Here is a 23285-nt window from a genome sequence, read left to right on the forward strand (position 1 = left end):
CTTAGTGGAGTGGATTGTGGACAAAAGGAGAATATGTTGTAATTGCACATCTTTAAACTGTTGACTAGGGTTGATGGAGTAATTATGAAGGGATCTATGTGATGATAGCCAACAAAATAAAATAGAAAGACCCATTTCTCCCCCAAATCCCCACAATTTGTCACTGTCAATACAGTTGTTGAAAAGACAAAAGACAAACTAACTCTTGACTGATAATATTTTCAGCTCTCTCCCCAGCCTTTGTGTGTCATCTCAGGGATGATGTGGACATGGGCACTGTGGATATTCCCCTTACTCTGCAAATTCAGCTTGGCAGGTAGGTTAGCCCGGGTCATTTTGTGGATCATGTGATTCTCATTGCCTTCTTTGAACAAAAATTGTTAACTTCAGAGCAAAGGGACACCTGCACCATGGACATTCATGGGTGGACAACAGAGGATTTGTGAACACCCTGAATTTGTGTGTATGTGTGTGTGCGCATACAGGTTCATGTATACTCACACACGCAAATTTGGCGAGATGGCCACTCATATTTTCAAAGGGAGACATCACCCAAAGGCCAAGATCCACTGTTTTAGAGTAAGGGTAAGTGCTTATCTCTGTAGTTTTTGTGTTAGCTGCTGTGGCTTCATATAATTCACACACATAAATACAAATACATACAGTTTTCACACTATTTGCCATAAGTTCCAAGGTTATAAAGGTAAATGATAAAGCAACATATTTCTACAGTGATGCAATTCAAGACTGAGGGCCTAATATCCATAAACTACCTTGTGGATCTAAGATCCATTAGTTTGATCACCTCTATGTTTAAAAAAATTAAGACCAGAGAAGAAGTGGGGGTTGGGCACTGGAAAGTAGAGAAGGCATCATGTAGCATATTAGTTTGCTTAGGCTGCCATAACAAAATACACAGGCTGGGAAGCTTAAACAACAGAAATTTATTTTCTTACAGTTCTGGAGGCTTGGGAGCCTGGTATCAAGGTGCCAGCAGGGTTGGATTTCTCTGAGGCCTCTCTTCTTGGCTTGCAGATGGCCACCCTTTTTTTGTAGTTTCTTAACATGGTCATCCCTATCTGCTGCACACCCCTGGTGTCTCTCCATATAAGGACACCAGACAGATTGGATTAGGGCCCACCCAAATGTCCATATTTTAACTTAACCCTTTAAGGGCTCTATTTCCAAATATAGTCATATTCTTAGGTCCTGGGGGTTAGAACTTCAACCTATGAACTTGGGGGGGGGCACAATTTAGCCCATAACATGTAGTAATTGAGGGTCACCAAGAGGGCAGTCATAACTCAGAGATAATGAGAATGTTTTCAGACCCCTGCCCTGGCATGGCTAGCCTTGCAGCCACCTGTGGTCACACCCATTGTCCTCAGGACACTCAGGAGCTTGATAAATAACACAGGCACATAGGCCTAGGACTCTCCCTCTCATCTAGTCTCTCATGGCCCTCTCAGAATCTACAGTTGCTCCAAGTTATCCAATTTAAAGCTGTAATTACATACACCATGGCTCCTGTCAAGTCATCTTTCCCTCAACTTGTCCTTTTCTATCTCCTATCTCTGTTTTCTTCTCTTCTCACCTTGTGCATCATACCATGTCCTACAATGCTGGCTCCAGTTTCCACTGCTCATCCCATCAAGAACATCCTTCTCGTGGTCTCTGCTTAGCCTTGCCCTTCTTCTATTTCAAGATATTTTTCAAAACCTAACTTTGCAACATCACCAAAGTGATATGAGCAACATCTTTTTAATTTTGAAAAATGCTCCTCTTGCATATGGGAAATTCTCTGATAAGCAAGAATATTCTCCCAATTTTTCTTAGGGGAAAGTTAACAAGTATTTCCCCTTATTTTCAGAGGTAGGGAAAATAGTTATTTCTAGAAATAGGGAAAAATTATTCTGGGTTTTTATTTTTGGAGGATGTAGGGAAGATGGAAGTGAATGGCAAACCTAGCCTTCAGTTGCCTATTTTTCAAAAATAGAAATTATATTTTTGCATAATTTTATATTTATAGAAATACTGTAAAAGTAGTGCAACGAGTTCCTGTATACCCTTCATCCAGCCTCCCCCATTGTTAACATCTTATAATACCATAATATATTTGCCAAAACTAATAAATTGATATTGGCATATTACTATTGACTAAATTCCAAACTTTATTTGCATTTCACTGTCTTTTTCATTAATGATCTCTTTCTATTCCAGGATCCAGTTTAGGGTACCATATTGCATCAAAATGCCATATCTCCCAGTCTCTTCTGGTCTGTGACAATTTGTCTGTTTCTCCTTATTTTTCATGACCTCGACAGTCTTCAGGAGTACTGACTAATACTCCTTGGTTTTTGGAAAAAATACAGCAGAGGTGAAGTGTCCTTCCTTGCTCTATCACAATACTACATGTTTGCAACAGTCTTCTGAGGAAGAGTTAAATAGACTTGTAATAGGCACACTGGATGCCAACAAGGAGAAAGGCAGGGCAGTATGTGGGGGGGTGGTGCCAGCCATGGCAGTTGTATTACATAAAGTCCAGGTAGTTCAGATGTGCAGTATCACTCAGATAACTGAGGCTGGAAATGGTAAGGTAAAGCAAGGAAGTAGAAGTGAAGCCTGACATTGTTGATTTTGTTTGTTTTTATTGCAGTTCCCCTGCAGCCCCCTAATTTGTGATAAAAACAAATCTAAAACAGTCATATGCAGAATTAGAATGTCATGGGGACATAAGAGAAGACTAGGAAAAACTACTGTTGAAATGAATTCCTCCTCCAAGTCTTAGAATTCTGGATTTTCAGAGCAGGCTATCTATTTTTTATATTAGCCACAAAAAGTTGTTTATGCTGTAAAAAAAATAAATAAATAAACAAGGCCCAAATCTTAATGTTTAAAATAAGAAACTCTATATGTCCACCACAGGTAAGCAGGGACCCAGGCTGGTGGAGTCTCCACTGTCCTACGACAACATTTCAGCCTGTGCCTTCAGGGCATGTGGTACAAGGGGAGGAGGGAAAGGAGAAGCCGGCACCAGCCCATAAATGCACCCTCTCACATGTCAAAGGTCAAGGCAAGTCACATGGCCATGCCTGATTCTAAAGTGGCAGAGAAATAAATCTTCCTGTGTGCCCAGAAAGAGGAGATATTGATGAATACTGGAAATATTGAAGAGCATTCATTTCATCTACCACAAATCTCTTCTGTGATACCAGGATTGAGTGGCGTCTGGGAAGACTATTGCTTTCTCTTGCCATATGCCAAGCAGGAAGGGCAGAACAAATGTAGCCCCATAAAAACAGCTCAGGTTGAGTGGAAAATCATTTTTGGAGCTACCTTCTCTTCTCCTGATACCTGGGGACACTTATGGTTCTGGAACTAGATATTTGACTCCCTTTTTGGCCTATGGCTTCTGATATATGTTAAGCAATGCTTCTGAAGGAGCTAAGGATGGGTATTTAAGGAAGAACAGAAAAGACCAGGATTCACTGAGGTTTGACAGGGGTATGTTTGGATCCCGGAGGATCTATTCGTACGCTGATATTTTGGTGACTTGCTTTGGATTCAGCCAATGCAAGGAAGAGTGAGAATGAAGAAGAAAATAAAATATGACTGTAGGAGGCCATAATGAGAACAGTACAAGACCAAGAATATTCTGAGCAGACAGGTAAAGGCTTCTTGTTTCCTTGTTTTCTGGCCAAGGATCAACCTTGAAGTTCTGCTAAGAGCTAGTGTGATGAGTATTATTAGTAAAATGGAGGTTGGGGGACAGGCTACCATTGTATGAATATTTGTAAGAAACCTGGCCAAGGGACTAAAGAAAGATCCACATGTATACACACACACACACACACACACACACACACACTATACACTGCACACACACACACTACACACACATACAGCACACCCTACACACACATGCACACATACACACCATACACACCGTACACTACACACACACCCCACATACCACACATTTACCACACGTGCACACGTGCACACATGCACACACGCACACACAGCCATTATCTCTGAGCCATGGAGACAGGGAGTAAGTCTCTCACTGTGCGAGTCATTCCTCCTGGAACATTGTTGGCTGGGACGTTGTTGGCTGACACTTAGTTTACCATCTTGTAGGATTTTGCATGTTTGCCCTGGCAGTTATGAAGTGTGGAGTTTTGTTAATATTCTGCTTGCTGACCCAGGGACTCCTTGAGGGTTTTAAGCTGTGTGGGCTCTTTGAGGAATGTGTTAATGTGTAACTTCTAATCTCCACATAATATGCATTATTGTTTGGTTCAGGTTGAGTTAACTTTGGTCTTTTTAAGTATTTGGACTTGAAGATAACTGGCTTTGTCATGGTTTTCAGCATACAAGTAGCAAAGATAGAAAGTCTTTGACTGAACTGCTCACTAATGGTTGCTGTGGGTATCTGGCCCATATGCAGAACTCAGGAGGGCAGCTTCTCTGGAAAGAGCTAGAAATGTTGACACAACATGCAGGCCATCTAGCTCTTCCTCTCTCTTATTATTCTCAGTGGCTCCTTTACCTGTGTGGACAGTGCTCATATCATAGGCCAAATATATGAATGTATATGCAAACACACATTAGGAGCCCTTTTAAAAATAAGAGAAGCCCAAGGGAGTGACATCATCAAGGTGGCAGAATAGATATTCCCCACTATCACTCTCCCCAACAATCAACCAATTTATAACTATTAAAAAAGCAAAGGCTGCCGACCTGGGACCACTGGAGCTCAGGGGAAGAGGAGGAAAGACCCATGGAGTTTGTGAAGGCAGGAGAAGCTGGGTCGAGAGGAGGAAGAAACGGCTCCTACCTTTTCAAACCCCAGCTGCTTTAGGGCCAGCCCTGTGAGGGGCAGGAAGAGGCTGCAGCACACACGGAGCAGGAGCCAGCAAAAGCTGAAGCTGAGTGCTTTGTGTGAAGTTGCCTGGAGTCTGCAGGGGGGAAGAGGACTTTAGAGGGCATCCTACCAGCCCCCAGGTCAGCAAGACCACTGACAGGGTTCCCGTGGACCCCCATAGAGTGAGGGGCTGCAGCTGACTGAAGAAAGGAACCAACTGCCCAGAGGCCTGTGAGTCATCCAGAGGGATCTGTCACAACCCACGCCACAGGAAGTGTTTAGAGTGTGAGAGGAGGCTGGCCTCCTGGGAAAACACTGGGGTGTAGAGTGGGCAGCTGATCTGCTTTCCTATCAGCACAGGCCCACTCAGTGGAGACTGGTCAGGGTGATAGAACTGCAGAGGGCACAGTGTACTGAAAGACTCAGTCCCAGGCCAGAACGTCCACACAGCCTGGGTGTATCTGACCTCTCAAGACCTGGAAGTGATTAAAAGGCCAACAATAAAATCCAGTCTGCACAAAAAGCCTTCCACAGAGAATCAGCAGCAAAGCAGTAATTTAGCGCAACCTCAGAGGCCCACTGGAAGTTCCCTCAATTTTGTAATTAACCAAAACCACAAACCAGAGACAAACCTATGATATTAACCAGTAAATGTCTAACACCACCAAAAAACACCTATAAAATCTAGCAGAGGTAGCAGTCTCCTCAAATGCCCAGGCATCAAAGTAAAGACAGATTGAGAAAGAACAGAGAAATACGACACCAACAAAGAAAACAAATGAAGCACCAGCAGTGGACCCAGAGGGACAGTGGATTTATCAGATGTCTGACAGAGAATTCAGAATAGTTCTCTTAAGGATGTTCAGGGAGTAACAAGAAAATACAGACAGAAAATTAAATGATATCTGGAAAACAATCCAGGAGCAGAATGAGAAACTTGACGAAAGAATTGAATCAATTAAAAAAAAAAAATTCTAGAAATAAAGAATGCATTACCTGAACTGAAAAACTCATTAGAAAGATCCCACAGCATACTTAATCAGAGGAATCAGTGAGCTCAAAGATAAAACATATGAAATTTCAAATTAGAGGAGCAAAAAGAGAAAAGAATAAGAAAAAATGAAACAGAAATACAGTAAATATGGGCCTCCCTCAAGTGAAATAACCTCTGCACACTTGGCATACCTGAAGGAGAGGAAAAAGGAAGAGATGTAGAGTCATATTCAAGAAAATAATGGCTGAAAATTTCCCAAGTGTGGAGAAAGGTGATAGCATTCAGGGACAGAAAGCGCAGGGGTCGCCAATCAAATTCAATCCAAGGAGTAACACCCCAAGGCACATCATAATCAAATTATCAAAAACCAAAGACAAAGAAAGAATATTGAAAGCAGCAAGAGAAACACATAACATTCACCAGAGCCCCATTACATCTCTCAGGGGATTTCTCAGTAGAAACCCTACAGGCCAGAAGAGAATGGGTGCTGAAGGAAAAAGACTATCAGCCAAGAATTCTCTATCCAGCAAAACTAACCTTCAAATATGAAGGAGAAATAAAGTCTTTCCCAGATAAATAAAAAGTAAGGGAATTCTTTAACAGTAGACCTTCCTTACAAGAAATGCTAAAGGGTATTCTTCAATCTGAAAGATGATGCTAAGAAACAGCACAAAAACATTTGAAGGTACATAATTCATTAGTGAAGTAAGTTCACAGACAACTTTAGAATTCTCCAGTGTCATAAGGGTGGTGAATAGAATATTACATGAACTTAGTTGATAAAGCTGTGGCAGGGTTTGAGAAGACTGACTCCAATTTTTAAAAAAGTTCTACTGTGGGTAAAATGCTATCAAACAGTATTGCATGCTACAGAGAAATCTTTCATGAAAGGAAGAGTCCATTGAAGTGGAAAACTTAATTGTTGTCTTATTTTAAGAAATTGCCACAGGTACCCCAGCCTTTAGCAATAACCACCCTGATCAGTCAGCAGCAATCAACATTGAGGCAAGACCTTCCACCAGCAAAAAGACTATGACACTCTGAAGGCTCAGGTAATGGTTAACAGTTTTTAGCAAGTATTTTTTAATTAAAAACAAAACAGAGAAGCCCAAACCTAAACAAAACAATGAATGCCACCCATCCTGAAATCCTTTACTACTACCTTTCTGTTATAAGGCAATACCTCTGAGAGCTGAAATATATAGTCATATTCAGATCTGCAGAGAAATAGAACATCCTTCTTTTCTATGATCAAGTTAATGAGTTTCAAAAGTCCCCTCTCCACTAGAAAGTCAGGAAGATTGAGGAAGAGGAAGGGGTGGGTAGCACATTTGTTATTGTTTGACTTTCTTCTGGTTTTATGGTGTCATTTGATTAATTTTGTCTCTAGGGTAAAGGTTCACTGTTGCAGAGTTCCTGCCTTGCCCCCTGCTCCTCCTTAAAATGGTGTCTGACTATATCAGCATGGTTTATGCAACCTCAAAGTCTTGAAAAGGGCTCCTGGATCTATGGGAACAAGTCCTCTGGTCTTCCCTGTTCTGTCTGGTGTGGTCTGATCCCTCCTCTACTATCTGCTGTGGGAAAGTTGGCTTTGCCTGGGCTTTGAGGCATCATACTGGCACCTACTCCTGAAGTTCATGCCCCAGTTGTTTGCCTGTGGTCTTCAAGTCCCTCTGTGCATGGAGGCCTCTTCATCCTAATACCAGGCCTGGTCAAGTCTCACAGACTTGCCCCCCCCATCATCCTGAGACACAGGGAAATTTCTGGATCCGTGCATGCTACACTCACCTGGATCCGTGGAGCTCACCTGAAGAGCTGTCCTAGGCCCACCCTCTGCCACATGGTGTTAGGACGTTCATGCCATGCTGAAGTTGTTGCTTAGTGGAACATGAGGCTTCTTCTAGACTGTAGGCTTTCAACCTCCCCCAGGCTGTGCCTGGTGAATTAGGCTACTAGCCCAGATGACCTGGTTCATCAGACCCATCAGCATGTTTGTACTGCTCTATAAAGAACACTGACATTTGAGCTCTTTGCTCTACCTTTCTTTTAATACCAGAGGACAGGGTCTGGGGAGGCCCAGTAGCCGGCCTCAACCCACTGCATATTTTAGCAGGTTCTCGACTCCATCCCAGGAAAGAGTACAAGAGAGAGTCATAGTAGAAAGTGAAAGCAGGTTTAATGTAGTAAAGTAAGGAGCACAGACTTCACAGAGAAAAGTGAGGCCTAGCTCCAGAGACCAAGCAGGGCCTACACTAAATTTAATACAAAAATACACACTTAGAGTTTAGTACAAAGTTTAGGCTGGCTCAAGAGAGTGAGCAACTGCCCATTAGAAGTAAGTTTGACACAAAAGTAAAGCATACACACCTTTCCAGTGAAGTGTGGGTTGGCCCCAGGAGAAGTGGGCAACAACCCCAACTTCTGCCAGAATTGAATTTTTATAGCTTTGCTATCTAACAGATACTCATGATATCTAATGAATTTTCAACTAAGGGTATAGTTCTCAATTATGAGACAGTCTTGCAGGTACTCGGTTGGTCTCCTTTTAGGGCATGTTCATTTGTCAAATTCTATAACATGCACTGAACATATTCAAGAATATTCTGTGTTCTTTGGTGCCTCCAGTGGAAGGTGGTTCAAAGGATAAACTCCCTTCCACTGAGCCTGCTTGGTCACTGGGGTTGTATAAGCCTGTATAAATTCCTTTTACTGAGCATGCTCAGCTACTAGAGTTATATAACTCTTTTCTACCAAGCATACTCAGCCACTGGATTTGTATAAGTCCACCCTTTGTGGTCTCAATCTCCCCATATTGGTACTGAAAATAGGGGCAGTAAAGCAACAGTATCTTTCCTCTAGGGGAGGGCCTAGAGGAAGGGCCTGAGACCTTGGGGAGTGGCTTGAAACCCAGAGGAGTGTCCTGAAACCTGAACACAGGGAAACTGATCACTTCCTCTCTCACTTTCATGCCCTCCTTTCACACCGCCCCCATATTTTACTTGTTGGAAGTGATGGGCTTTTCCTACTTGTCTGGTAGAGAATTCCTTCCTAGGAAGCACCAGAGCTTTGCTTTGATATGTAAAGATAACTTAAGAAATTTCCTTTCTCTGTCAAAAATGCCTGCTTTTCAAGTGTGTGATCTTGACAAAGGCTCAACACAGAAGTTATTTTGAGCCTTGGAGATGAATATTACTCTTAGTCTGAAATTGCTCTTAATCTTAATTATGAGCTTGTGTGTATATGTGTGTGTGATGAACCTTTTGGGCATCTGGTGAAGCCTGCGGACTACTTCTCAAAATAATGTTTGTAAATACATAAATAAGATACATATGATTACAAAGGAACCCAAATATATTTAACTTATCAAAATATTAAGGAAAAAAATTGTGATATAGTAATATATGTCCTATTTATTAACACATTAAATAAGAAGACCTGATAATTACCTTAATTTGGGTCTAATAATAATCAGGTATAATAATTACCTTAATTTAGAAATGGTGACAGTAGTATTTGATATTTCAAGGTATCTGCAACAACTGAATATAATTTGAAAATATCCATGACTTTTTAATGGTGACAAAGTCATAGGTAATGATAGTATTACTGTAGTTTTTTGACTATATTGATGATGGAAGGAAATTCTAAATTTCAACAATAATTTAGTGAAAGCTAAAAATGTACATTTTTTCCTGTTTAAGTTTATGGACCCCTAAATTCTACCAATGGCCCCCTTGAGGGTCTAGATCCCTGTTCTACATGGTTAATGTCTGCTTTCTCTGTTGGGTGAGGAGCTATCAGGAGCAAGAATATGAATATACAGCTGAAGATATTTTACTAATTTTCTCTGTTATACCATTTTCTGGGAAAAGAAAATTATTGACACATACAGTTGAAGTGTGGCATAGTTGAGCATTTTGTGTTTTTCTCTTAGGCACACGTTATCTGTTACCCAGTTATCCAGAGTGGTTCTATCATTTGACGGTGTACTTAGTATTTCATTAATAATTTGTATTTTCCTGGTGTTTTAATAATTTTTGCTTCTCAAATGTTGCTTTTGAGTAAGAATGTAAGAAGCGTTTTTTATCCCAGTTTTTTTTTTTTTTTAAGTAGAAATCTAGCTCTTCAAAGGAAATAATTGAAGAGATGGAGTTAGATTCTTTCCTTGAATCTGACTAGGAGTACCTGTTATACCTAGCATTTAACTAACAAATGTAGCTTTTGATCAGCCTGTTTTCATTAAAATATTCAGTGCTAGCAATTTTTATCATGTACTGAAATTGTCGTGTTGCATGATTTTTTTTTAGCTCTGCCAGCTAAGCCTGAGAACATTTCTTGCGTCTTCTACTACAGGAAAAATTTAACTTGCACTTGGAGTCTGGAGGAAAGCACTTATACCGAGTACAGAGTTAACAGAACTTAGTAAGTACAGTAGCTTGTGTGCTATCAGTGGGGATGACAAAGATTCTTTGGTTGGCCAAACTTTAGTCGGGCTTCTCAGTCTTCTCCTAGGCCCACCTGTGCACTTCCTTATAAAACCTTCATTTAGCAAAGAACCTTGCTAAGTCAGTTTTGCAAGAACCCCCTGATCCTCACTATCTGATCACCCTCAATATCTGATCAGATTTCTCTTCCTCCACCATTCCCCAGGTGAGTTCTAATCACCTTGGCCTGTCTTCAGCAAGAATCCTGTTAGGTCAATTTAGCCAGAATCTTCTTGAACCCTGATGTTTGCTCTTAGTAATTTTCCATTCACTGAACCCACCCTGCTCCTTGACTATAAATTCCTACTTGCCCATGTTGTACTTGGAGTTGAGGCCAATCTCTCTCCCCCATTGCAAGAACCTGTTGTAGTGGTCCTAGTACCTATTGTAATGGTCCTGAATAAAGTTTTCCTTGCCGTGCTTTAACAAATATCATTGAATTTTTTTTTTTTTTCTTTAACAAAGGTAAGGGGAGGGGACAGAGGCTCCTGGTTAATTCATGATTCAAGTCCTTTCTTTTCGTTTCTCTCTCTCTCTTTCTCCCCTAGTCATTTATGAAGTAGAATGTTTTCTCCATTATAGCTTCTGGGTGACCACTATGTGCATCCAGTAGCTGAGGTGACATCTTGGCTATACATAGTCATGCTCACAGGATCCACAGCTACAGAGGGAGGGGAGGCATAGTCACACGATGACCTCCTCTTAGAGCTGCCCCTTGGCTGAGAATAGTCACCAGTTATAAGCACAGTGGAAAAATCTGTTTATTTACTATTTTCAACTATACCCCTCCTCTTTCCAGAATGTGTTACAAAATTGTTCATTCTTCATGGATCCAGATACAGTAAGTAGGATTACAAACCCAGAACTAAGTAAGAGGTGATTTACCCCAGTCTGCCACTAATTTGCTGTGTGATCCCTGTCAAACAGTATTCCACCAGGACAAATGGGTCCCCAAATTTTTTTTACAACCTCCAGCATCCCTTTTTTATTCTAATTCTATTAGAATGAAAATTTTATAATTAAAAAAATTTTAATTCCAAAAGCTAGATATTTTATCCCTACAAAACAGAAAAATAGTAGTAAACTAGCTATTATGTAATATACAAAAGTTAACTGTTTTTTTTTTTGTCTCTTCCATGACTGGCACTCAGCCAGTGAGTGCACCGGCCATTCCTATATAGGATCTGAACCCACGGCGGGAGCATTGCTGCGCTCCCAGCGCCACACTCTCCTGAGTGCGCCACAGGCTCGGCCCCAAAAGTTAACTGTTAACCATAGTCATCCTACTGCACAATAGAACACCAGAACTCCTAATTTTTTTTTCTTTTTAAGAATAAATTTTGAAGGCTAGAATCTGGAATTTTCAGGAGCCTGTTTGTTATTTCTTGCCAATAGGAAATGCATTGCAAGTGTAGCTTTTGATGGGCTTACAGGGTTCTAAGGAGGTCTCCATAGTTCATAGCATCTCAGGCAGGCTGGAAGCAGGTAACCTTTACTTCATGGTGAGCAGGAAGGAATTTAGAGAGGGGAACCAAGTCCTGTACTATACAGTTCTCAAGAGAAACCCAGAGTAAAACTAAGAAATGCTGCCTAATACATTAAGTACGGCTGTTTCCAAACCTCTGTACTAATGTTGAATCACTTTTTCTTTCAAAGCCTTTATGGAACAAAAAGTGATATTTGTACAACCAATAGTTCTACAAGTGAAAATCGTGCTTCGTGCTCTTTTTTCCCTCCACGAATAACAAATCCAGATAATTACACCATTGAAGTGGAAGCTCAAAATGCAGATGGTATAATTAAATCTGATACGACACATTGGAGCTTAGATGCCATAGGTAAGTGATATTGATATTCTTATATACTCTTTACTGAATGATTACCCCCTCTTTTTCTTTTTAAAGAGGTATCTGTGAATTCTAAAGTAGACTCAAAGCTCAAGAGTATGGTAGGTATGTATTATAGATGTATAGAAAATTTGTTTTATTAAAGGAAGGAAGGATGGAAGACAGGAAGAATCGAAGGAAGGAAGGAACTAACCAAATGAGAAAAAAAGGAGTGAGAAACAGATATCTTGCTGGCCACTCATTTCCTCTTGTAGTTTGTACCATAAATTGTACTCAAAGAAAAAAAGAGGTTTTTCCCTCCCATCAAGAAACATCATTGTTCATGATGAAAAGAGAGTAAAATACTCTTACTTTTAAAAATATCTCACTAATTCTGATCTTTTTTATTCTTTTTTCAAAAACTCATTTTTACCATATAATTTTTTTTATTTTTTTTGTCTTTTTCGTGACCAGCACTCAGCCAGTGAGTGCACCGGCCAGTCCTATATAGGATCCGAACCCGCGGCGGGAGCGTCGCTACACTCCCAGCGCCACACTCTCCTGAGTGCGCCATGGGCTTGGCCCTACCATATAATTTTTAAATAACAGCTTTATTGAGATATAATTCACATACCATAATGTTCACCTTTTAAGAATGGTTCTTATCATATTCACAAAGTTGTGCAGTGATCACCACTGTCTAATTCCAGGACATTTGTATTACTCCTAAAAGAAACTCATACTCATTAGTAGTCAGCATCCAGTCCCTTATTTTTACCTTCCCCCAACCTTTGGCAACCACTAATCTACTCTGTCTGTTGGGATTCACCTATTTTGGACATTTTATATAAATATAATGATACAATATGTGGCCTTTTGTATCTGAATTCTTTCTCTTAGCATAATGTTTTCCAGATTCGTCCATGTTATAGCATTTGTTAGTACTTCATTTCTTTTTATAGCTGAATAATATTCTTCTGGGTGGATATACCACATTTTTGTTATCCATGTATCAGTTGATGGGCATTTGGGTTGTTTCCACTTTTTGGTTATTAGGAATAATGCTGCTATGGATATATGGGTACACATTTTTGTATGGATATAGATTTCAATTCTCTTTGATATATGCCTAGTGAAATTCTGGTTCATGTGGTAATGCTATGTTTAACTTATTGAAGAACTGCCAAACTTTACCAAAGTAGCTGAACTATTTCACATTCCTACCAGTAGTTTTCATTCCAATTTCTCCATATCCTTGTCAACAGTTTTTATTGTCCAATTTTTTGCTTATAGCCATCCATAGTGGGTGGAAAGTATCTCATTGTGGTTCTGGTTTGCATTTTCCCAGGGACTAATGATGTTGAGCATCTTTCATGTGCTTTTTGGCCTTTTGTATATCTTCTTTGGGGAAATGTTTACTTACATCCTTTGCCAATTTTTAAATTAAATTTTTCTTTTTATTGTTGAGCTTCAAGAGTTCTTTGTATATTCTTGGTACAAGTTCCTTATCAGATAGATGATTTGTAAATATTTTTTTCCTTTCTGTGAGTTGTCTTCTTAATTTCTTGATGAGGTCCTTTCAAAGAGAAAAAAATTTAATTTTGATGAAGTCTAATTTATGTTTTTCTTTTATTGTTAGTTCTTTAGGTGGCATATGTAAGAAACCATTGCCTAACCTGAGGTCACAAAGATTTACTCTTATATTTTCTTCTAAGAGTTTTATAGTTTTAGCTTCTTCATTTAGATATTTGATCCATTTTCTGTTAATTTTTATATATGTTGTGAAGTAGGGGTCCAGTTTAATTTTTTTACATATGAATATCCAAGTATCCCACAACTATTTATTGTAAAGATGATTTTTACACCCCTTCTCCCACCCCTCATTGAATTGTCTTGGCACTCTGGTCAAAATCAATTCACTGTAAGTGTAAGATCTTTTTCTGGGGTCTCAATTCTATTCCCTTGATCTATATTTCTATCTTTAGGCCAGTACCATACTATTTTGATTATTGTAGCTTTATAATAAGTCTTGAAATCGGGAAAGTAGATCCTCCAATTTTTTTCTTCTTTTTCAAGATTGTTTTGGCTGTGAGTTCCTTGCATTTCGATATAAATTTTAGAATCAGTTTGCCAACTTCTGCAGAGAAGCCAGCTAGGATTTTGACATGGGTAGTGCCATCTTAATAATGTAAAATCTTCCAATATGTGAATATGGTATATCTTTCCATTTATGTAGGACTTCCATTGATTCTTTCAATAATTTTTTTAATAGTTTTCAGTGTGTAAGTCTTGTACTTCTTTGGTTAAATTTATCCTAAGTATTTTATTCTTTTTAAAATACTGTTATAAATGGATTTGTTTTCTTAATTTCATTTTGAAATTGTTCATTATTAGTTTATACAAATACAATTATTTTTGTATATTGATCTTATAACTGGCAACCTTGTTGAACTTGTTTATTGGTTCTAATAGTTTTTTGGTGGGTTCCTTAGGATTTTCCATATACAAAATCATGTCCTCTAGAATCCTTTAATTTCTTCTTGTATGGCAGATCTACTGGTAATGAACTCTCTCAGCTTTTTTTTTTTTTATCTGGGAATGTCTTAATTTCTCCCTTATTTTTGAAAGATAGTTTTCCAGATTGGTTGACATTTTTTTCTTTCACCACTTTAAATATATCATCCCACAGCATTCTGGCCTCAAAAGTTTCTGCTGAGAAGTCAGTTGATAATCTTATTGAAGATCACTTGTATGTGATAAGTTGCTTCTCTCTTGCTGCTTTCAAGGTGTCATATATGCCTTTCTACAGTTTGGTTGTAATGTATCTTACTGTGAGTCTCTTTGGGTTTATCCTGCTTGGGGTTTGTTGGGAATCTTAGATTTGTAGATTTATGTAGTTTGTCAAATTTGGGAAATTTTTGGCAATATTTCTTCAAATAATCTCTTGTCCTTCCCCTCTCTCTTTTCCTTTGGGGATCTTCACAATGTATGTGTTGGTCTGCTGGATCAGGTCCCACGGGTCCCTTAGTCTCTCTCACTTTTCTTCCTTCTTTCCTTCTTTCTGCTCCTCAGATTCAATAATTTCAGTATGCTATGTTCAAGTTTGCTGATTCCTTCTTCTACCCACTCAAATTTACTGCTGATCTTCTCTAGTGAATTTTTTTTATTTCACTTACTTTAGTTTTCACCTTCAGAATTTCTGTTTGGTTCTTTTTTATAATTTCTGTCTTTTTGTTGATATTCTCTTTTTATTCATATATAATTTTTCTGATTTCCTTTAGTTCTTTTTCCATGTTTTCCTATCTTTTTGTATGTGTTGTGATTTTTTTTTTTTTTTTTTTTTGCCATTCTTGTTGAAAACTGGGCATTTGAAAAACATCCACCTCTCCTAGTCTTTGCAAACTGGTTCTATGCTGAGGCAATCCTTCACAGATTAGCTAGGCTTGCTCTGAGCTTAGACCTCAGCCCAAGGAGGAGGCTTAAAGTCTTCTCAGGAATTTTCTGAGCATGTATCTTGCCTGAGTCTGCATGGTGCTTTTTCTATTACCCTGTTGTTTTGAATGAAACTCATTGAATTTCTCTATCAACTTAGCTCATAGCTACTGTCCCTAGCAGCCACTAGAGGCCCAGAAAAAAGAGCAGGAAATTCACCTGCATGGGTCTTTTTGGGGTGGCTTTGCCATCAGGGGTCAGACTGTGGGCATGGCTTCAATGACACAATCACAATGTGAAAGTTTAAGAGTTTTCTGTACTTACAGACCCTGGGGGATACATGGCACACCTGGAGCTTACACACATAGAGGTCAGGGAGTGTAGGCAGGAAGAGACAGAAGGGACCACTGTGCCAACACCTTTATTTGGTCCAGGTCATTATCCAAACAGGTTTCTCATGGGAGGCTTTAGTTTGTGGGTTTAAATCAAGTAGACACTAGTTCTAGGAGGTAACTCTGTGACTGAGAAGTGGTCACTTTAAATTCATGGACAAATGTTTGAATGGTCCATTTAAAGGAAGCATTGGGAAAGTGGAGCACTCAGCCTGCTGGGTGGGAGAGATGCCTCTAAGTTTTTATCTCTGACTACCTGCTGGAGCCATTTGGGTGGGGGTATAGTATAGTATTGTAAACTGTGTCAATGGTGACTGAGCCCTGCTTCTGATATGAAGAAGTTAAACTTATATTTAAAAGTGGATGCTTAGGCTATATAAAATTATGAACACTCGTTATACCCCTATACACAGCTGCTTTTGAATATCCTAATTTCCCAAAGAATCTCACCCTCATAGTCTATTGTAAGTCTCCATTCATGATATCTTGCCCCAGGCTTCAGCAAGTCTGTAGTCTCTCTGCAGCTTTCATGAGCAGTGCCAGCTGCTTGCCCTGTCTGAGGTTCAACTTAGGCAAAACAGAGACTACTCCTTTAGTCTTCCCCCAGACAAGTTAGAATGTTGTAAACAAGGTTTGTTCTGCTCCCTTCAGTTGAAGGAAGGGAATTAGGAATTGAGCTGCTGCATCCTCCAGACAAAAACTTCTGAGATAGTGGGGCAAGGGCAAGTTAAGACTGCCACAAAGCTTTTTTACTACCACTTCGAAGCTTTTTGTTGATTGGGTGATTGGGTGTTTATAGCTTGGTTGCTGTAAACCTTGGACTGGTTTCCAGAGCTCCTACAAGGTTAATTTAGCCAGTTACTGTCTTTTTGTTGTTGTTGTTGTTAATGTTTTCATTTAGAACAAGAACTTGGAACTTTCTATTCACTATTTTGCTGTTGTTACTCAATATACATCAGTTCTTAATGAGCTATTCTGACAGCCATTTTTAATTAGAGAAAAATTTAATAACATATCTCTCTGGTGATTGAGTTGTAGAGTTGAATGGAACCGCAACAGGGATTTGTGGTTACTCTGTGTATTAGTCTGTTTTGTGTTGCTTCTAACAGAATACCTGAAACTGAGAAATGTATAAAGAAACAGAATTTATTTCTTATAGTTTTGGAGGCTGGGAAGTCCAAAGTCAAGGGGGCATATCTGGGGAGGGCCTTTTTGATGGAGACTCTGCAGAGCCTGAGGTAGAGCAGGGTATTACATTATGAGGGCTGAGCAAGAGCGAGCTAACATGCTTCTTTCTCTCCTTATATAGCCGCTAGTGCCATTCCCATAATAACCCATTCATCTGTTAACCCATTAATCCATGAACGGATTTTTCCATTCATTAGGGCTTAGTCCTCATGGTCCAATCACCTGTTAAAGGCCCACCTTTTAAGTACCATATTGGGGATTAAGCTCCCATATGAGCTTGGAGGGACATTCAAACTATAATGTCCATAATGGAGGCAGTCTAGTATAAGGGGTAAGGGCAGGAGCTTTCATGTGGATGCTAATGAGTCCTAGCTTAGCTTCTTATTAGAGAGTTATTTTACCTTTTTTTTTCTTTCTTTTTCTCTTTTTCTTTCATAAATTTAATGGAGCATGGCTATGTGTTTATCTCGTGTCATGTGCTTGAGATTAGCTCACTGGAAGAAGAAAACATTTGATTTATGAGGGAGTCTATTCTGTAATCTGAAGTGGCTGGAAAATATTTTTTTTCTACTTCCTGCCATGCTCTTTTTTGCTTCTCTAAGGAAGTTATGGATGGTAAACGTTACAAAAACAATGGTTAGATGTCATGAAGTAGGTTGCAATGCCTTAACCATATGCATGTTTTTAGGTCTGAGGGCCTCTTCCATCCTTGTCATGGGGAAAGCTAACCTTCTCTGCTTTCATATAACACTATTTTACCTTTCTAAATCTCAGTTTTACCTTCTATAAAGTGGATATAATAAATGTTAGGTAGTTGAGAGGAGTCAACAAAATAATTCACTTCAAAATATACTTATCAAGGGTTCAATAAATATCAATAATCTTATGGAAATTACCTAGTATGTCTGTTTTTCATAGCTCTGCCCACTGAGTGGCCACATAGACTGATGACCACCCTTTAGTTCAGGCATGATAAGTACACATTATTTTTTGAGTAACCACCAAGAGCTTTCTGAATATTATTACCTAGTCAATGGCTCTAAGTAGGGATTTTGCTCTCTAAAGTCCTTCAGGAATTGAAAAAATTAAAAAGATGATACCATTCAATTCTAGCTAGCAAGACTGTGGTGAGATGAGTATTCATACACTGTTAATGGAAACTGAAATTGGGGTAGCTTTTCTGGAAAGCATAATAGCACCATATGGCAGCATCCCTAAAACGTTCATGCCCTCTTACCCAGTCAACCCATCCTAACAGGATCTAAGGATGTAGAGAAAGACTTAACTATCATCCATTTATTCATTCACTTAACAAATATTTGATACCTCCTAATTACCAAGTGTAATTCTAGACTCTGTGATCAAGACTAGCCTCTGCCCTTAAGGAGCTTTAAATGAAAAACTGAAAGCACTGTGAATGTGCGGTAATAGAGAAATGATCAAATAAATTTTGTTCATCCATAAGGTTGGAATATTATGAAGCATTTAAAAAGTTATTCTTATAAGAATTTTTAGAAGAAAGGGATATACCCTGATTGCATAGTATTATTTGAAAGAAAGTGAACCAAGATGCCGGGTACCAATCAAGCTTTATTAAAGGAAAAGAATCTGCAAGGCTGTGCCCAAAGTGGGGGGCAGCCCAGGGCTGCCCTCAAAATGGAGGACAGCACCAGGTGTGGGGGTGGCAGAGCTTATATAGGGCACCAAGGGTTGGCTGATACCATCAAGGAGGGGCATTATGCTAATGTGGAAACTATGGGACCAGGGTGGAGAACTGCACCCTTGCGGAAGCAAAAGGGTTTCTGTTTAAGTCATGAGGCTTCTTGTAAAGGGAAGGGGGGGCGGGGGTTTGGTGCTGGAGTGGAAGACAAGGCTGGTGGCTATTTTGAGCTTATTGTGTGCACAATGGCGCCAGTCATGTCCAAAATCCATCATTACTGCATTTTAAGTATAGGGAGAAGGGAAAAGGGGCAAAGGTCTTATTCTTCTGAAGCTACTTCCTGTTGGAGATGGGCAAAGATATGGAAAAAATAAAATATTTATGCTGGCAGGCAAAAACAATTAGGTGGCGGGGTATTGGTTTCATGTGGAGAGACTACATTCCTCTGGGGAAGGGTCGCTGATTCTGAGGGGCTGATATCCTCCTCGCAGGAACAATTCGGTGACCTTTTGGTTGGTGAAAGCCTGCATTCATTCCTGCAAGAAATTAGAGAAACACCAAAAGAGACAGGGACCAAGAAAGTAGGAAGAGTTCCGGCACAGTTAGGGGTCCTAGTAGGGGCATAAGCCAAGGTATCCAAGGGTTCAATGACTGGGGCCACCCCCAAGGTCTGTTTGTGTTTTGTAACCCTTTGCATCGGCAATCAATGCTTGCCTTCGAATGGTTTAAGTTGTTTTGGAAGTGAGGTGACCTGTCACTGGAGGGAGGAGATGCTATCTATATTTAGTTCTTCTGAGAGTTTTGATAGAATTGAGAGGCAGTAGCAAGGCCTGCTACGCCAGTTCCAGTTGCAGGAAGGATCCCTACCCCAATTAGAAGGTACAATTAGTGCCCTATGGGAACGGGAGCACTTCCTGAGATGGGGGGCCGAAGTTAGTCCCAGTCCCATCTCCATCCCTCCATCTGTCTGGATGGTGAGCCAAACGAATATGCAGGAAATCACGTTAGAGGGCAGGCAACTGGATAATGTGGTTTTACAAAGGAAATATATTCCGGTTTTAGGGCATGGATGAGGAGGGGGTGAGTGAGTGGTAGCGTTTGGTGGTGTTAGTGAGGCAGAGTGTGGGCAGGCCCTGCACAATGCTGACAGTCCCCACTGAGGTGAGATTAGAGGAAAGTGAAGAGATGTTTGTGGAAATGTTGTGGGCTGCATCAACAGGGAGGGGTGTGACCACAAAAAGTTTATTGAGAAGTGGGAGACAAATGAGTTGCTCAAGGACCAGTCTGATTCGCTGAGGACTGCATCGACCCTGCAGACCTGGAACCTCCATGTTCCAGGTAAGGGGGAGCATTGATATAGGAGGAAAAACATGGGAAGGATGCAAAGGGTTATGGAGCCAAAAGAATTTAAAGGGGACATTGTACAATGAAATTGTTAAGAAGCATCCTACGGATAGGAGGTAAGGGAGTGCCAGGAGAAATCTTCCTATAATGTTACACTCCTTTGGGGCAGCACTGGCCAGTTCATAACAAGTACTAGAACAGATAGTATAATAAAGGTTAGGGACACGGGGTGGCATATACTTTTCATGTCCCACAATGGCAAACCCGCGATAGCAGGTCAGGCAGGACCAGTCTTGGAGTAGCTCTTGTGCGAAGGATGTGAAGCGGGCCTGCAAGAGTGAGAGGATAGTCGCCAGGGGAAAGGTCATCCTTCTTCTGAGATTGAGGGAAGAGTGGAGGTCCTGGAGATTTTCGGTTTTTTGGGTCCTAAAATGGACAAAGTGTAAGGAGGTGTTGGGTTGGGGGTTGAGCAGAGGGACCCCTCTGGCTTGGTGTTAACAGATTATTTGGGTAAAGTCTCAGGTGCTACTTTTACCAAGGATAAGTGATACCAAGGGGCCTTTCTTAGTACTTTCACTGCCATGGGGGTGGTGAGAAGTACTGTATAAAGCCCTTCCCAGCATGGTGAGAGGGGCTTTGGGATTTGGGTCTTAATAGACACTTGCTGTCCCGGGCTCAGTTTAAAGTGTGAGCAGGTGGTGGGGAAAGGATGAGGTAATAGAAGGTTGGCCTGTTGCTGAAGAAGATCCCTAATGAGCAAAAGCATAGGGAGATACTGGCCTAAAGGTGATGAGCTGGAAGGGAGAGGTGTGAGAGTGAAGGGTCTGCCATACATAAGTTTGAGGGGGCTGAGGCCTGTGGGCTTGCGGGGGGGCAGCCTGTAGGTGAGTGGGTGACTGGTGGGAAGGCCAAAATGAGGGATGATTTCTGAGGTGAGAGCGTGTGTTACTGCTGTAGCATCCTCTGAAGTGCTGGGAAAAGCCTCAATCCAACCTGAAAATGTATCTACTGAGGTTAGAAGATAGCGTGGCCTTTGTGAGGAGGCATGTGAGTAAAGTCAATTTGCCAATCCTGGCCAAGAGTGTATCCTCTGGCCTGGTGGGTGGGAAAGGACCAAACTTGGAGGCCACCTTGATTGGAGCAGCGAGTACACAAAGGACAGTTTTGAGTGATTTGTTTTAGTAATTTGGCCATGTGGAGAGAGTAATATAAGGGCTGAAGAAGGCATAGTAGGGGTTCATAGCCTATATGAACCAAATTATGGAAATTTAAAAGGATTTGCTCAGCTTGTGTGGTAGGGAGGACATAGCGACTGGAGAGATTATACCAGTTGTCCTTCCTCTGTGCTCCCAACTGTTGGAGGTGTTGTATTTCCTGGGGTCTGTAATGGGATAAGGGTGTAGGGGCCATGAGAAGGACCTGAGCAGGAGAGGAAGGGTGGGGGCCTGGTGATTGAGCAGCCTGTTTTGTGGTTAGATCCTCCAGCTTGTTTCCCTGGGCTATGGGGTCGTAGGAGGTTTGGTGTCCTCTGCAGTGTATAACCCCAACCTCCTTTGGGAGTTGTACAGCCTCAATAGCTTAGATTTACTATGGCATAACCCACCTGGGGGGTGGGCGTGGAGGTGGCACTCCCATCTATGAACCATGTAATGGGATGCAGGGAGATGTGTGGAAAGAGATTGAGAAAGAGGTCTAAAGCCTCCATGCAATTATGTTTTAAGGGTTGTGAGTGTTTTGGGATGAGAGTGGCTGGATTTAAGGGGAGGGCAAGGTTTGAAAGAAAATTGGGAATTCTCAGTGAAAGTAAGTTGAATAAGTTGTAGGCGGGAAAGAGAGAATTGAGTTGGCCTTATGGCCAAGAAGGTCTTGACTCTTTGTTGTCCAAAAGTTAGTTTAGAGCTTTCTTGTGCTAAAAGGGTGGCTGCCTCCACGGCCCATAAACAGAGGGCCCATCCCCGGGCTGTGGTGTCTTGTTGTTTAGATAGGTATGCAACAGGGGAGAAAATATCTCTTGCCTCTTGTCCCAAAACCCTGACTGCCAATCCTTCGGTTTTGGTGACGTATAGGATAAAAGGATGAGATAGATTTGGGAGAGATAGAGCTGGGCTGTGAGGAGAGCAGCTTTTAATCACTGGAAGGGAGAATGAATGGACCTTGTGGGATCTAAGGGAATGGCAGGATCCCCTTTGGCTGCCTCATAAAGTGGTTTTGCCAGCAGCCAAAGTTAGGAATCCACACACAGACATATCCTGCAAGCCACAGGAAAGAGAGAATTTCACTCTTTGTGGTGGGAGTTAGTTGTTCAGAAATTAAACTTTTGCAATCCATGGTTATTTCTCTGGTGTTGGGGGTGAGGTAGACTCCCAAGTAAGTGACCGAAGGAGAAGAAATTTGGGCCTTGCTGGAGGACACTCAACATCCCCTGGAGCCCAGGAAATTAGGGAGAGCAACAGTGTGGGCCTGTGAATCCTCATAGGAGCGGCTACAAAGGGGGAGGTCATCCACATATTGTATTAAAGTGCTAGAGGTTGGAGGAAGTTTAGATAAGTCTTGAGCTGAGGCCTGGCCAGAAAGTAGGGGCTATCCTGAAACCCCTGAGGTAGTACTGTCCAAGTAAGTTGTTGGGCACGGTGCGTGTCAGGATCAGTCCTGTACTAAACGGTATGAGCCGTTAGGCTTTCTAACCAGAAGGATGGGTGTATTGAAAGGTGAGTGGGTAGGCCGTAAGAGATGAGAAGAAAGGAATTTGCGTGTGATGGGTTTTAAGCCTATTAGGTGTTTGTTAGTGATGGGATATTGTGGGACATCAGGGAATAAAGAGGGGTTCTGCAACTTAACAAGGATAGGGGAATGGTGCATAGCAATGCAGGGAGAAATGTCTCCTACTATAGGATTAACCTTGTCTGAGGGGGAGGGGAGGGTGGAAGCCTCAGGGGCCAGGTCTGGGTGCGGCCTGTAACAGGAGTATTGTAGTTGGAGTTAAAGTGTTTAGGGTAAGAGTAGCTTTGAATTTGAAAAGAATGTCCCGTCCCAGTAAGGGGGTTGGGCATTGAGGCATTATTAAAAACTTGGGTGTGAATTGGGTATGATGTAGGGTG

The 23285-nt window shown here is 41.0% G+C and overlaps 1 protein-coding gene and 1 non-coding gene across 2 annotated transcripts in view; one reads left to right on the top strand and one right to left on the bottom strand.

The window, feature by feature from the left end:
- The first annotated feature begins 228 nt into the window (after nucleotides 1-228).
- Nucleotides 229-23285, top strand: part of IL31RA (interleukin 31 receptor A) — a 49913-nt gene continuing 26856 nt past the window's right edge. Inside the window, exons 1-3 of the mRNA XM_063087859.1 lie at nucleotides 229-316; nucleotides 10169-10283; nucleotides 12002-12183. Of these exons, the coding sequence (XP_062943929.1) occupies nucleotides 259-316; nucleotides 10169-10283; nucleotides 12002-12183 (355 nt within the window). The 5' untranslated portion in view covers nucleotides 229-258. The remainder of the gene's footprint in view (nucleotides 317-10168; nucleotides 10284-12001; nucleotides 12184-23285) is intronic.
- LOC134371408 (U6atac minor spliceosomal RNA) lies at nucleotides 17809-17934 on the bottom strand. Its single transcript, XR_010022833.1, has one exon. It is a non-coding gene; the product is annotated as a U6atac minor spliceosomal RNA (small nuclear RNA).

Source organism: Cynocephalus volans, chromosome 2, assembly GCF_027409185.1.
Source record: "Cynocephalus volans isolate mCynVol1 chromosome 2, mCynVol1.pri, whole genome shotgun sequence".
Taxonomy (NCBI): domain Eukaryota; kingdom Metazoa; phylum Chordata; class Mammalia; order Dermoptera; family Cynocephalidae; genus Cynocephalus; species Cynocephalus volans.